Consider the following 16431-nt stretch of genomic DNA (forward strand, 5'->3'; position numbering starts at 1 on the left):
TATGTGTGTGAATTATCACAGTTTTTGTAAGGATCTAATACATTTCTAGTATATATGAAACTAAAAGTCATTTAGTGAAAAACAGTTTTTAACTATTCTCTGGTTACTTTGCTTCTATATTCTTTCCCTTTTGGGCAGAAGCCACAGGCAGAGAAGAGAAAGGGAAATTACGTACAGATTGAATATCTCTTATGCAGAATGCCTGGGAGTGCATTTCAGATTTTTAGTTATTTATTAGTGAATATTTGCATTCTACTTACTAGTTGAGCATCCCTAATCCAAAAATCTGAAATGTTCTGGTAAATATTTCCTTTGAGCATCGTGTCTTTTGTTCAAAAAATTTCAGATTTTAGAGTATTGGATTTCAGATTTTCAGGTAGAGATACTCAACCCATGTTTCATTTTTAGTGTATTTGCTGAAAATACGGAATCTTCCCCCTTTTATTAAACATTTGGAATAATTTTGGATTTGCTGTATATTTGAGAGTTGTACAAGGAAATAATTTTCCTTGCATTCTCATCACCCCTGTCACTTTTTCTTGTCATTTCTCCCCTTTATGCGTTTCCTCTTCTCGTCTTCCACTAGTTTCAGTTTTTACTTACATATTCACACTGCTACTAGACTTCTTTTCAGAATGCTTAACTCTTGAAAAGATAAATCGTAAAGCAGGTCTTGGATACAAGCAGTGGTCTGATAGCAGACAGATCTATATTCAAAGTTTGTAAGACTAAAAACTGGAAATGAGCAGAGCACATTAATATTGAAGAATCTGTGATTTTCCAGAGGCCCTGATCATGATTCTTTTGTGGTCTGGTTAGGGGTTGGATAACAGAGAACCTTGGGTTTATTCTACTGCTACCTCCATCCTCTGCATCCTTCTTTTTTGTCTTCACTGAATGACTACCCTCACAGAGATCAAACTTCTCCCAACATTGGTCCTGCTGGTTTGCTGGTATGTAAAACTTATCCTTCTTGCACGTAGTTGAAGCAAGAATATCAGGCCTTTTTCTTGAATGTTTTTTTGTTTTGTTTTTTCAAACTGACAAGTATTACTTTGTGGTCTCTGGGATTCATTACTGGTATTAAAATATTTTAAACACAATTCTTCGGTGTAATGGGAAACAAAAATCAGTTTCTTCATAGTGTGTTTCTTGTGTGTTTGGGTAATTAGATGAAAATAATTATTAACGTTGAAAATATGCTTACTGAGGTTTGGGTTTGATTTTTTTTTGTACTAAGTTGTTTAAAAGCAGTAATTGTTTATTGAATCATTAAGATTCTGTCAAATAATTTGTAGAATACTTCCTCTAGAGCTGAAAACAAACAACCCTATAGTTAACTTTAACATCAACTTGCATAGTTAAAAAAATTTGTAAAACTTAAAAGTGTTAACATTTAGATATAAATATTATTAACTGGCATGAAATCCGCTGGGTTTTATATTCATTAACAGTTCAACTAAAACCCTTTTTACGTGAATTATGTCCTTGTATCTCTAATTTTGCATTTGGAATCATCCAAAGAGTATTTTCTGAAAAAAATAGTTGCAGGTGACTTTTTAATTGATGTAGTTTTTTTACCTTTAATTTTCCGTATTGTTTCTAGTGAATATTTGGCAATATTCAAGAAGACGGTTGCGATGCATGAAGTGTTCCTGTGTCGTGTGGCAGCACATCCTATTTTGAGAAAAGATTTAAATTTCCATGTCTTCTTGGAATATAATCAAGATGTGAGTATCAAATTGATTGTTGATCAAGTTTTCTTTTTAGAGAGTCACTGGAAAAGGCAAGAGTAGTTAGAAAAGGCTCAAGGCATTTTTTAGAATGTTTGTATTTTTTTTTCTTTGAGACAAGAGTCTTGCTCTGTCACCCAGGCTGACATGCAGAATGAAATTCTGTCTCAAAAAAGTTTTTGTGTAAGGATGAGATGCTCAAAATTTGATTTAGGAAAGCTGTCTCAGGCAACAGAATGGATTGGAATAAGATGAAAATTATTAACTTAATAGTTCAAAGTAGTAGTCTAGGAAAGAGAAGACGAAGACTTCTAGGAAAATGGGAGTGGGAGGGGACAGTTTTCAGTCATTTGCTGGTAGAATTTGAGCTATGCGAGAAAGGAAGAAGTTGTAGATATTTCAAGATTTAATGAGAACTATAGAATTTTAGGGAACATGTTGGAGTCAGAGAGACTGTTGGGATGAAGGGGCCACAAATCAAAGAGGGAAGACAAATTTTGGAGATTGTTTTTTTTTGTTTTTTTAGACAGGAGTCTTACTCTGTTGTTGCCCAGGCTGGAGTGCAGTGGCACAATCTTGGCTCACTGCAACCTCTGCCTCCTAGGTTCAGACAATTATCCTACGTCAGTCTCCTTAGTAGCTGGGATACAAGCGGATGCCACAACACTCAGCTAATTTTTGTATTTTTATTAGAGACAGGGTTTTACCATGTTGGGCAAGGCTGATTTTGAACTCCTGACCTCAGGTGATCCACCCCCCTCGGCCTCCCAAAGTGCTGGGATTACAGACACCAGCCACCAGTGCCTGGCTAATTTTTGTATTTTTAGTAGAGATGGGGTTTCACCATGTTGGCCAGGCTGGTCTCCAACTCCTGACCTCAAGTAATCCACCTGCCTCGGCCTCCCAAAGTGCTGGGATTACAGGCATGAACCACCATGCCCAGCCCGGATATTAGATTATAATGAGCACTGTGTTAGACTCATCTAATGTGAGGTTACAGTTATAGTCTCCGTGTAAGGAAATGATGTGGGCAACTGGATATAGCATATAAGGTTAAGGAAAGAGCTTATGGATAGTATCCTAGTCTGTTTGGCTGCTATAACAAAATACCTTAGACTGGGTAATTTATAAACAACAGAATTTATCATTTACAGCTCTGGAGACTGGTAACTCCAAGATTAGGGTGCCAACAGATTGGGTGTCTGGTGAGGGCCCTCTGCTTCATAGGTGGCATCTTTTTGTTGTGTCCCCACATGGCAGAGGAAGGGGCAAGAGGCTAACAAATTCCCTCAGCCTCTTTTATAAGGACTAATCCCATTTATGAAGGCTCCACCCTCATGACCTAATCATTTCTCAAAAGCCCCACCTATTTTTAAGAGATGGAGTCTTGTTGTATTGCCCAGGCTGGGATGTACATATGCAGCTGTGTATAGCTGTGTATATAATAGTTGTACAGTGGCTATACACAGGTGCAGTTGTATATATTGCACATTGCAGTCTCACACTTCTGGCCTCAAGTGATCCTCCCACCTCAGCCTCCCAAGTAGCTGGGACTCCAGGCACGAGCCACTATGCCTGGCTCAGGCCCACCTCTTCTTAATATCACCTTGGGAATTAAGTTTCAAGATATGGGCGAGGCACAGCAGTGGCTCACGCCTGTAATCACATCACTTTGGGAGGCCAAGGTGGTTGGATCACCTAAGGTCAGGAGTTCAAGACCACCCTGGCCAACATGGTGAAACCCTGTCTCTACTAAAAATACAAAAATTAGCCAGACGTGGTGGCAGGTGCCTGTAGTCCCAGCTACTCGGGAGGCTGAAACAGGAGAATTGTTTGAACCCAGGAGGCAGAGGTTGTGGTGAGCTGAGATCACGCCACTGCACTCCGGCCTGGATGACAGAGGGAGACTGCATCTCAAAAAAAAAAATTTATTTTCAACATATGAATTTTAGGGAGACTTATATATATATTCGGACCATAGCAGGTTGTGACAGAGATTTATAAGTTATTTACATAAAGGTGGGCATTGAAGCAATGGCAGTATATATGGGAATTAGATGGGTTGCTCCTTTATGGGATACCCTGATGCAGCAAGTGCTAGGAGTCAGTTAGATGCTGCTTGCTGGTTTTGCCCTTGGATAACCATTCATGTTGTTCAACGTCATCTTTTTGTGGCCCTTGTGCTGTAAATTGCTGACCCCAAAAGCCAGACAAGAGATAATTGGATGAGTACAGAGTTCTGAATGTATAGTATATATGTTCAAAGTTATTACGGAATTACACAATGTCATGTTGTACCCCAATAAATTTCACATATTTTAAGGAACTCCAGAGCTAACATTTTAATTGTGTATTAAAGTTTTACATAGCAGTGTTTGACAAAATACGGTGAGAGAGCTGCTTGCAACAGAATTATCAGGTATGCTCATAAAATGTGAAATATCTAGGCCTTCTTGTAGATCAACTGAACCTGAATCTGAGAGTGAGTCCTGAATATATTATTACCAAACTCCTCTTTTGTGCCCTAAAACTTGAAAATCATTGATATACATAATGAAATTGCCACCTTATTAAGATCAACAACTAGGATCCTGGCCAGGCGCGGTGGCTCACGCCTGTAATCCTAGCACTTTGGGAGGCTGAGGCGGGTGGATCACCTGAGGTCGGGAGTTCAAGACCAGCCTGACCAACAAGGAGAAACCTCATCTCTACTAAAAATAGAAAATTATCTGGGCATGGTGATGCATGCCTGTAATCCCAGCTACTCAGAAAGCTCAGTCAAGAGAATCATTTAAACCCAGGAGGTGGAGGTTGCGGTGAGCCCAGATTGTGCCATTGCTCTTCAGTCTGGGCAACGAGAGCAAAACTCCATCTTAAAAAAAAAAAACAAAAAAAAAAAACTAGGATCCTTTTGAGTTTGCCGTTTAAATATCAAAGAATAAAGGAGGCACTGCTTTCCATTTGTAAATTTAAAAAATGTTAACTTACGTTACCTTTCTTTCAGTTGAGTGTGCGAGGAAAAAATAAAAAAGAGAAACTTGAAGATTTCTTTAAAAACATGGTTAAATCAGCAGATGGAGTAATTGTTTCAGGAGTAAAGGTAAGATTTTATTTGATTAACTCTGGTATTAGTTGAGACTTTCTTCAAAGGGGAGATAGATTGAAATTCCAAATGTGTAGAATTGGCCAGATGTGATACTTCATACCTTTAATTCCAGCACTTTGGGAGGCCAAGGCAGGTGGATCATGAGGTCAGGAGTTTAAGACCAGCCTGGCTAACATGGTGAAACCCCATTTCTACTAAAAATACAAAAAATAAATTGAGCATGGTAGCGCGCACCTGTATTCCCAATTGCTTAGGAGGCTGAGGGAGGAAAATTGCTTGAACCCGGGAGGTAGAGGTTGCAGTGAGCCAAGATCACCCCATTGCACTCCACCTTGGGTAACAGAAGCGAAACTTCATCTTAAAAAAAATAATAAATAAATGAAAACAAATGTGCAGAATTAGAGTAAAAGATGTTTAGACAGTTAGAATTTTTAGCCCTAGGAACAGGAGGAATCCCCCTGACCTGGATTCCTCTCTTGAGAGAGTTTCCTTCTGCAAGGGATTAGAAGTCTTCAGCAAAGGGAATTTGCCCAGTTGGAGCTCCCACCTCTTCCCTTCACATCAGACCAGGTTCCAGGTATCTGGAATCCCATATTTTCCTACCCAAATCCCAAGCCTTGCAGCTCCTATGTGGGCATCTTCCTTAGTTCATGCCATTCATATGTATTCCATGGGTGGTTAAGGGGTGACCATGAGGCAGCTAGGTAGAGGGGAGGGACATTGTGCAGTTTGGAATGTCCACCCACATGCACGTGAAGTCCTAGATGCAGGACAGACAGAGCTGCAGAGTGTAGCAAGAGGTGCTGCACCTGTTTTTACATTTAACATTTAGCCTTGGAAATGTTAGGAGCAGACCTGGGTTCAGCTTTGGAGTTAGAAGATCTCCATTGAGGGCAGGGCATGGCGGCTTATGCCTGTAATCCCAACACTTTGGGAGGCCAAGGCGGGTGGATCATTTGAGGTCAGGAGTTCGAGACCACCCTGGCTAACATGGTGAAACCCCATCTTTTCTAAAAATACAAAAAAATTAGCTGGATGGGAGTGGCATGCACCTGTAAAAACCAGTTGAGGTTTCAGTGTTGCTTGAGGGGAGCTACATGTTCTTGGGAAAAGTTACTTCCTTTTTCTGGATCTCAGGTTTTCCCTTTTTCTTTTTTTTCCCCCCCTCAAGATGGAGTCTTGCCCTGTTGCCCAGGCTGGAGTGCAGTGGTACGATCTTGGCTCACTGCAACCTCCACCTCCTGGAGTCAAGCAATTCTCCTGCCTCAACCTCCCAAGTAGCTGGGATGACAGGCACGTACCACCACGCCTGACTAATTTTTGTATTCACCATGTTGGCCAGGCTGGTCTCAAACTCTTGACTGTGATTCATCTGCCTCGGCCTCTCAAAGTGCTAGGATTACAGGCATGGGTCACCACAGCTGGCTAGTTTTTCCATTTTCACAATGGGGTTAATAATACTACCCCCACTTACTGACTTATATTTTAATGGTAAGAGTCTTCAGATAAATCAACTCTTGTATCATTTTTAGAACATCATTAAGAAAAATTTAGGTGTTTTTCCACACGTATTATCTCATTCAGTCTTTTTAATGAGAAAAATGTTTAAATTAGCACGCAAGGCTGGGCGCGGTGGCTCACGCCTATAATCCCAGCACTTTGGGAGGCCGAGGTGGGTGGATCACGAGGTCAAGAGATCAGGACCATCCTGGTCAACGTGGTGAAACCCCATCTCTACTGAAAATACAAAAAATTAGCCGGGCATGGTGGCACGTGCCTGTAATCCCAGCTACTCAGGAGGCTGAGGCAAAAGAATTGCCTGAACCCAGGAGGCGGAGGTTGCGTTGAGCCGAGATCACGCCATTATACTCCAGCCTGGGTAACAAGAGTGAAACTCCGTCTAAAAAATAAATAAATAAATAAATAAATAAGCACGAAAATACCAGGAAAAAAAAGAATGCTGCTTTGTCGTCATTGCCTCTTTTTTTTTTTTGAGACAGTCTTGCTCTGTCACCAGGTGCCAGGCTGGAGTGCAGTGGTGTGATGTAGGCTCACTGCAACCTCCGCCCCCTGGGTTTAAGCGATTCCCCTGGCTCAGCCTCCCGAGTAGCTGGGACCACAGGTGCGCGCCACCACCCCCAGCTAATTTTTGTATTTTTAGTAGAGACCGGGTTTCACCATGTTGGCCAGGGTGGTCTCAATCTCTTGACCTCGTCATCCGCCTGCCTCGGCCTCCCAAAGTGCTGGGATTACAGGTGTGAGCCACCGCGCCCAGCCCATCATTGCCTCTTTTTATGGACACATCCATAATAAAGTTGGTATATAGAATACTATTTGATTTGTACTCTGATTTTTCAGAGACAGGTCAGTGGATACTTGACAATGCATGTGCTGTGGCTGCTTTCCAATAAGGACTCACGTTACTTCCATTTGATCCTGTTTATGCATAAATATCAGTTTTTTAGCCATTAAATATAAAAACCACTATGTTGATTATGATTTTGATAATTTTATTAGTAGGGTAATAACTTTTTTTTTTTTTTTAAATGGGGTTTCACCATGATGGCCAGGCTGGTCTTGAATTCCTGACCTCAGGTAAACCACCCACCTCAGCCTCCCAAAGTGCTAGGATTACAGCCGTGAGCCACCGCGCCCGGGCGGGTAATAACATTTTTGAACATTTATGATGATTAGTAGCCCACATATTCTTGTTTAATCTTTAGAACAACTCTGCCAGTTAGTTTTATCCACATTTTCATAGACAAGAAGACTGTTACATATTGTGAATTTATTTTAATATTTATATTTTATTTTGTTTTTTGAGATAGGGTCTCATGCTGTCGCCTTAGGCTGCTATGCCGTGGCCCAGTGTCAGCTCACTGCAACCTCCGCCTTTCAGGCTCAAGCAATCCTCCCACCTCAGCCTCCCAAGTAGCTGAAACTATAGGGGCATGCCACCACACCCAGCTAATTTTTGTATTTTTTGTAGAGACAGAGTTTCGCCATGTTGCTCAGGCTGACCTCCTGGGCTCAAGTGATCTGTTCACCTCGGCTTCCCCAACGTGTTGGGATTACAGGTGTGAACTGTTGTACCCAGCTGAATTACAGATTTTAATAATATTTTGTCAGTACTGACTCTTGGTGCTTGTGTTCTGTTGATATGAGTCTCCAGTTACGTCCTGTCAGCTGATACGTTTCAGTGAATGATTATTAATGTAGAAGCGGGTAAAATACTGTTAATTTTTATTTTTGTGCCAGGTGTAGTGGCTTACTCCTGTAATCCCAGCACTTTAAGAGACTGAGGCAGATGGGTCACTTGAACTCAGGAGCTCAAGACCAGCCTGGGCAACATGACAGAACCCTGTCTCTACAAATAATAGAAAAATTACCTTGGCGTGGTGGCATGTACCTGTAGTCCCAGCTACTTGGGAAATCTGTCAGGATTGCTTGAGGCGGGGAGGTTGAGGCTGTAGTGAGCCATGTTCACACCACTGCCTTCCAGCCTGGATTACAAAGCAAGACTCTCTGAAGATAGTAATTTTTATTTTTAATGTATATATAGTTTTGTTTAAAAAAAAAAAAAGATTGAAGACAATGGTCAATCATATTATTGCTCTCAGATAGTTCCTCAGTGCAAACAGAAAGGGCCTTAATGACTAAGGCTAGGCAGCCTTCAAGAATGGCCAATAGAATACATAACAGGCCAAGAAAAATTGATTTTCATTTCTGTTCAGTAGAATTTTTTTTTCTTTTTCCTTCAAAGCAGTTGATCACTTCTGCTGGCAATAATGTGTTTACTGAAGAGGCAAAATTGTAGAGGCAGAGCACAAAGGAGAATGTACAATATGCGAGGCTGGGCGTGGTGGCTCACGCCTGTAAGCCCAGCACTTCAGCACTTCGGGAGGCCAAGGAGGGCAAATCACTTTAAGTCAGAAGCTTGAGACCAGCCTGGCCAACATGCCGAAACCCCGTCTCTACTAAAAAATACAAAAATTACCTGGCTATAGTGGTACGCACCTGTAGTCTTAGCTGCTTGGGACACTGAGGCAGGAGAATCACTTGAACCTAGAAGGCAGGGGTTGCGGTGAGCCAAGATCATGCCACTGCACTCCAGCCTGGGCAACAGAGTGAGACTCCATCTCAAAAAAAAAAAAAAAAAAAGTGGTTATCACTAAGCCTTCAGTTATAAAATCATAGAAGATTTCTTGATAGAATGCATGTCTATTAAAGTTGTAGCTTGTTGGTGAAATTAGTATAACATTTGATTATGAGAGGATAGCTATGCTGTTTTACTGATGGTCTTTTATATTGGTAATGATAAAGTGATTTACATACTACGTTAAAGCAAATTAAGTGAAGAAAGTTTATATTTTCTTTTGATCTTATAGGATGTAGATGATTTCTTTGAGCATGAACGAACATTTCTTTTGGAATATCATAACCGAGTTAAGGATGCATCTGCTAAATCTGATAGAATGACAAGATCCCACAAAAGTAAGATTTTTCTGTGGCTAAAGTTTATATCTTTTAATGGAGTAATTATAAAGTTTCTATCATAGTTTGAAAAAGTCTTAATATAGAACAGTCGTTCTCAAACCGTGGTCAGTTGGAGCCTAGGCTTCATGGCCCTTTTATATTGAGTCTGTAAAGTCAAAATTATTTTCAGCTGAGCACAGTGGCTCACACCTATGATCACAGCACTTTTGGAGGCCGAAGCGGGAAGATCACTTGAGTTCAGGAATTGAAGACCAGCCTGAGTAACAGAGTGAGACTGTGTATTGCACCAAACTAATACAAAAAATAAAAAAATTAGCCAGATGTGGTGGCGCACAGCAGTGGTCCCAGCTACTAGGGAGGCTAAGGTGGGAGGATGCCTTGGGCCTGGGAGTTAGAGGCTGCAGTGAGCTGTGATTGTACCACCACACTCCACCCTGGGTGACAGAGTGAGACTCTGCCTAGACAACAATAACAACAGCAACACAACTATTTTTATAATGATAGTATAATAGTTTTTGCTTTTTTCACCATGTTGACATTTACACAAATGATGGATAAAGCTGGTGCTGCCTAAGTACAAATCAAGGCAGTGGCAACAAACTGGACTAATAATCCTATATTCTTTCTTGCCATGCACTTGCAATGTTTTAGAAATGTGACTTTCACCTAAGAATGTCCCCGATTAAACAGTAAAAATTAATTGTAATCTTTTCCTTTGAGTATACATTTTAAAATATTCTGAGTGATGAAATAGAAGGTATGCATAAAGCACTTTGGTGACTTGCTGAAGTATGATGGTTCTCTCTAGAAAAGAACTTTAGTGATTGAGTTGTGATTGAACTAGCTAGTGTTTTTTTATAGAACACTACTTTAAAGAATGGCTGATAAACTATGAGTATTTGGCAAATGCTTTCTCAAAAATCAGCTAATTAAGTTAGAGGTGTAAGGGTTATTGCCGAGTTTAGAATGAGGAAACAGATCAGCATAAGAAAATTAAATGCCAATTTATTCAGCTCCCAGTCGAGGTTTCATGGTCCCGGGTAAGGGGCCAGGGAAGTCGCGCCTGATTTCCCGAGGAGTGGGGTTTTTATAGTGAGTGAGGGTGTCTTGATTGGCTATGAGGGAGCAGGATGTGGACGGGGCAAGCTGCTATTGGTAGGTAGGCGGGATTTCCGGTGAGCGGCCACCCAGGGGGAGTGGGACCTGGACGGGGCAAAATGCTATTGGGCAGGTTTTGGCAGGGCTTCTTTTAAATTTTGGTAGGGTTTTCCAGCGGCGGGCTAGGTGCCAAATGCAGAGCTTGATATCGATTGCGGAGACGTAGTTTTTAGGCACGGAGAGGGATGAGTGTGTCCAAGCTCCCGGCAAGGCAACCTTCCTTACAAGAGGAACCTGGCCAAAAATAATAAATTATTTCAAAGAAAACAAAGATAGTATTTGTTGCCAGTGAGAGGTCACTCTTTCAAGCAATAATTAGAATTTTGTAAAACCTTACATCTCTCACAATGAGTTTGCTTCCCAGTAATTAAAGATCTGTCTAGAGATTGATGGTGAACTAGTGAGTGTGATTTTTTAAAAAATTATACACTGAAGCATGTTACCACTTAGAACATCTGAATAATTCACTGGACCAGTGTTTTCCAAACAGCCAAGGGCATAATGCTACAAAATCACATACGTAAGAGAACCACTCAAAGTGCAGAATAAACCAGTGAGGTTTTTTTGTTTTGTTTTTTTTTTTTAACAGCTTTATTTAGTGCAATTGATATCAGTAAGCTGCAGTGGTCAAAGTGTGCAATTTGAGTTTTGGCATGTGTGAAATCCTCACCACAATCAAAATAATGAATATATGCATCACCTCCAAAGTTTTCTTGTGGCCCTTTGAAATCTGTCCCTCCTGCCCTGCCCCCAGACTGCCACTGATCTGCTTTGTGTCACTATAGATTCGTTTGTATTTTTTAGTATTTTCTATAAATTGAATCATACAGTGTATATATATTCTTTATTATCTGGCTTTGAAACTCAAAAAAACTATTTTGAGATTCATCCAAGTTGTTGTGTATTCAGTAGTTCATTCTTTTTGTTGCTAAGTAGTATTCCATTGTATGGATACACAAAAATTATTTGTTTCTAGCTTTGGCTATTACAGATACTATTTATGTGAGGCATCAGTATATAACTCTTTGTATGGACTTGTGCTTTCATTTCTCTTGGGTAATACCTGGAAGTAGAATGGCTGAGTCGTGGTAAATGAATATTTAACTTTTTAAGAAACTGCCAAAAATTTTTTCCACAATGATTGTACTATTTTGCATTCCCATGAGCAGGGCATGAGAGTTCCAGCTGCTCTACATCTTTGCCAACAAGGATAGTCAGTCTTTTTTTTCCCCCTCAGTGCAATCTGAAGTCTTTATAACTTTATTCAAGTAGGTCAGTGGTGGTAAGTCAGTGCGGTTTAGATTTCTACTGTTCTAACGACTATTGAAGTTCAACATCTTTTCTGTGTCCTTCCTTCAGCTTTATTCTTGTTTTTGTTTTTGAGACAGGGTCTTGCTCTGTCACCCAGGATGAGTGTATTGGTGCAAACACGGCTCACTGCTGCCTCAATTGATCCTTCCATCTCAGCCTACCGAGTAGCTGGGACCACAGGCGTATGCCACCATGCCTGGCTAATTTTTGTTGTTGTTGTTGGGGATGGGGATAGAGACAGGGTCTTGCTAAGTTGCTCAGGCTAGTCTTGAACTCCTGGATTCAAGGAGTTCTCTCATCTTGGCCTCCCAAAGGGCTGGGATTACAGGCATGAGCCACTGTGCTCAGCCTCCAATTTCTTTTTTGAGACAGTCTCACTTTGTCATCCAGGCTGGAGTGCAGTGGCATGATCTTGGCTCACTGCCACCTCTGTCTCCTGGATTCAAGTGATTGTTGTGCCTCAGCCTCCCAAGTAGCTGGGATTACGAGTGTGTGCCATCATGTCTAGCTAATGTTGGTATTTTTATTAGAGATGGGGTTTCGCCATATTGCCCAGGCTGATCTCGAACTCCTGGCTTGAAGTGATCCGCCCACCTCAGCCTCCCAAAGTGCTGAGATTACAAGTGTGAGCCACTGCCCCCAGCCTAGAATCTATTTTTTTCTCCTTCCTTCCTTCCTTCCTTCCCTCCTTCCTTCCTTCCTTCCTTCCTTCCTTCCTTCCTTCCTTCCCTCCTTCCCTCTGTCCGTCCGTCCTTCCTTCCTTCCTTCCGCCCCAGACCTAGAGTCTGTGTTTTCTTCCCTCCCTACCTCCCTCTCTCCTTCCTTCCTTTCCTTTCCTTCCCTTCCTCTCTCTTCCTTTCCGTCTTCCTTCCTTCCTCCTCCCTCTCTCCCTCCCTCCTTTATTTTCTTTCTCTTTCTTTTTCTTTTCTTTCTTTCCTTTCTCTCTCTCTCCTTTCTTCCCTCCCTCCCTCCTTCCTTCCTTCCTTTCTTCCTTTCTTACTTTCTTTTTCTTCTTTCTTTCATGCATTTAATCACCAAAAGACTGAAGATGTCTGGGCTTTTTTATTCTGTAATATTTATAAGACTGTGTCCATTAAATGCAAACAAAAAGAAGAAGTCCTAGCAGAACAAGAGAGGTGATGCACACTTCATAATCGGATCAATTTAAATATTATCCATGGCATATAGCCTAGTCCATGCGATAGCTGTTTCTATGGCTTGGGCTTCATTGGTCTTCCACTGCTCCACTACATCATTTTCTGATGGATCTTCTGAATTAAGAGCACTTAACAAGCCCTGGCTTGATAACGGAACTGTGCAGATCTGCTGTGCTGGGGACCACTTACCTTTCAAAATATCTAAACATATTCTTCCCAACTTGTCTGCATTAGATGATAAATTTTGGTCATGAAACATACTTTAGGTGCTGCCTTTGGGTATTCTTCTGGAAGGAATAGTTCAGGTTTAAAAGTCCCTTCCTCAGAGGGGAAATTCTGAGAGCCACCAGTGACCACATGAAAATAATGGGTGTTGCTCTCATCTGGTTCTGCTTTGATACCAGGAACTGGTTCTGCCAGCAAACGCTGGGTTTCCTTGATGATCCTGTGGGGCAGCCCGGCCATCTTATCAGAACCCAAGTTTGGCCTCTGGTCTCCTCTCTCTCTCTCTCTCTCTCTCTCTCTCTCTCTCTCTGTCTCTCTTTTTGGAGACAGAATTTCACTCTGTCACCCAGGCTAGAGGCTGGAGTGCAGTGGTGTGATCTTGGCTCACTGCAGCCTCTGCCTCTTGGGTTCAGGCAGTCCTCATGCCTCAGCCTCCCGAGCAGCTGGGACTACAGATGCATGCCATCACACCTGGCTAATTTTTGTATTTTTAGTAGAGATGGAGTTTTACCATGTTGGCCAGGCTGGTCTCAAACTCTTGACCTCAAGTGATCCACCTGCCTCCGCCTCCCAAAGGAGGGGACGGATTACAGGCATAAACCACTACCCTCAGCCTGAGGATCTTTATATTTTCATGTGAATTTTAGAATCAGTTTTCTTTTTTTATGCAAGTGCCTGCTGGGATTTTGATTGGGATTGTGTAGATTCTATAGATTAATTTGGAAAGAATTGAAATCTTAATAATACTGATCTTTCTGATACATTAATATATCTCCACTTAGTTAAGTCTTAGTTAATTTATCTCAACAGTGTTTTGTAGTTTTTATTGTACAGGTCTTATACATCTTTAGTCAGACTGGTTCCTGATTATTTGGTTTTTGATGCTATTATAAATGTTATGATTTTTTAGGCTGGGCACAGTGACTCACACCTGTAATTTCAGCATTTTGGGAGGCTAAGGCAGGTGGATCACTTGAGGTCCGGAGTTCGAGACCAGCCTGAGCAACATGGCGAAACCTAATCTTTGCAAAAAAAAAAAAAAAAAAATAGGCTGGGCGTGTTGGCTCATGCCTGTAATTCCAGAGCTTTGGGAGGCCAAGGCAAGCAGCTCACCTTAAGTTAGGAGTTTGGGACCAGCCTAGCCAACACGATGAAACCTCGTCTCTACTAAAAATTTAAAAATTAGCTGGGCATGGTGGCGTGCCCTTGTAGTCCCAGCTACTCAAAAGGCTGAGGCATGAGAATTGCTTGAACCCAGGTGGTGGAGGAGCCAAGATCCCACCATTGCACTGCAGCCAGGGTGACAGAGTCAGGCCGTGTCCCTCCTTTGCCAAAAAACAAAAACAAATTTGCCACCTATGGTGGCATGTGCCTGTGATACCACCTCGGGAGGCTGAGCAAGGGAGGATCACCTGATCCCAGGAGCTTGAGGCTGCAGTGAGCCATGATCATGCCACCACGCTCATGCCTGGGCAACAGAGTGAGACCCTGTCTCCAAATAAATAGTTATGTTTTAAAAAATTTCAGTTTCAGAACCAGGCGCAGTGACTCATGCCTGTAATCCTAGCATTTTGGGAGGCTGAGGTGGGTGGATCACGAGGTCAAGAGATTGAGACTATCCTTGCCAACATGATGAAACTCCATCTCTACTGAAAATAAAAAAATTAGTTGGGCATGGTTGCGCATGCCTGTAATCCCAGCTACTTGGGAGGCTGAGAAAGGAGAATTGCTTGAACCAGGGAGTCGGAGATTACAGTGAGCGGAGATCACGCCACTGCACGCCATCCTGGTGAGAGTAAGACCCCATCTCAAACAAAAATTTCAATTTCAATTTATTCTTTGCTAATATATAGAAATGTGGCATATTTTTTCCATATTGATCTTATATCCTGCAACCTTGCTAAATAAACTCATTTATTAGTTGTAGTAACTATTTTGTAGATTCCTTAGGATTTTTTTTTTTTAAGACGGGGTTTCACCATGTTGATCAGGCTGTCTTGAACTCCTGACCACAGGTGATCCGCTCGCCTTGGCCTCCAAAGTGCTTGGATTCCAGGCGTGAGCCACCATTCCTGGCCCAGATTTTCTACATAGATAATCATGTCACATCTACTAATGAAGAAAGTTATACTTCTTGCTTTCCAGTTTGTTTTTTTGTTTGTTTGAGACGGAGTCTTGCTCTGTCGCCTAGGCCGGAGTGCAGTGGCACAATCTCAACTCACTGCAACCTCTGTCTCCTGGGTTCAAGTGATTGCCTCATCCTCCCTAGTAGCTGGGATTGCAGGTGTACGCCACCACACCTGGCTAATATTTGTAATTTTAGTAGAGATAGGGTTTCACCATGTTGGCCAGGCTGGTCTCAAACTCCTGACCTCAGGTAATCTGCCTGCCCCAGCCTCCCAAAGTTGTGGGATTACAGGCATGAGTCACCATGCTGATTGTGTCATTTTGTTTACTAGAGTGTCTCATATTACACGTTGTGTAACAGGTAAGAGCTCAGTAAGTATTTTTAAATCAATGAATAGGTATACTAAATTCTTAAAACTTTCTCCTTAGGTGCTGCAGATGATTACAATAGAATTGGTTCTTCATTATATGCTTTAGGAACTCAGGATTCTACAGATATATGCAAGTAAGTATTCTAATTTAAAACATGAAATATAGCTGGGCACAGTGGTTCATGCCTGTAATCCCAGCACTTTGGGAGGCCAAGGCAGGTGGATCACCTGAGGTCAGGAGTTCGAGACCAGCCTGACCAACATTGCTAAACCCCATCTCTACCACAAAACACAAAAATTAGCCAAGTGTGGGTGGCATGTGCCTGTAATCCCAGCTAGCTACTTGGGAGGCTGAGGCACGAGAATCACCTGAACCTGGAGGCAGAGGTTGCAGTGAGCTGAGATCACGCCACTGCACTCCAGCCTGGGTGACAGAGTGAGACCCTGTTCCAAAAAAAATAAAATAGGCTGGAGTTGGTGGCTCACACTTGTAATCCCAGCACTTTAGGAAGCAGGCAGATGACCTGCGGTCAGGAATTCGAGACCAGCCTGGCCAACATGGTAAGACCTCGTCCCTACCAAAAATACAGAAATTAGCTGGGTATAGTAGTGGGTGCCTGAAATCCCAGCTACTTGGGAGGCTAAGGCAGGAGACTCGCTTGAACCCGGGAGGTGGAGGTTGCAGTGAGCTGAGAATGCACCACTGTTCTCCAGCCTGGGTGACAAGAGCAAACTGTCTCAAAAAA

General features: G+C 42.0%; 1 protein-coding gene and 1 pseudogene across 1 annotated transcript in view; one reads left to right on the top strand and one right to left on the bottom strand.

Moving 5' to 3' along the window:
- SNX6 (sorting nexin 6) overlaps window positions 1-16431 on the top strand; it is a 62820-nt gene that overhangs the window by 27229 nt on the left and 19160 nt on the right. The window contains exons 6-9 of the mRNA XM_017513578.2: window positions 1607-1730; window positions 4738-4833; window positions 9228-9333; window positions 15744-15819. Of these exons, the coding sequence (XP_017369067.1) occupies window positions 1607-1730; window positions 4738-4833; window positions 9228-9333; window positions 15744-15819 (402 nt within the window). The remainder of the gene's footprint in view (window positions 1-1606; window positions 1731-4737; window positions 4834-9227; window positions 9334-15743; window positions 15820-16431) is intronic.
- Window positions 12869-13434, bottom strand: LOC108292598 (annotated as a pseudogene).

The sequence above is a fragment of the Cebus imitator genome, unplaced genomic scaffold (assembly GCF_001604975.1).
Source record: "Cebus imitator isolate Cc_AM_T3 unplaced genomic scaffold, Cebus_imitator-1.0 Scaffold496, whole genome shotgun sequence".
Classification (NCBI taxonomy): Eukaryota; Metazoa; Chordata; class Mammalia; order Primates; family Cebidae; genus Cebus; species Cebus imitator.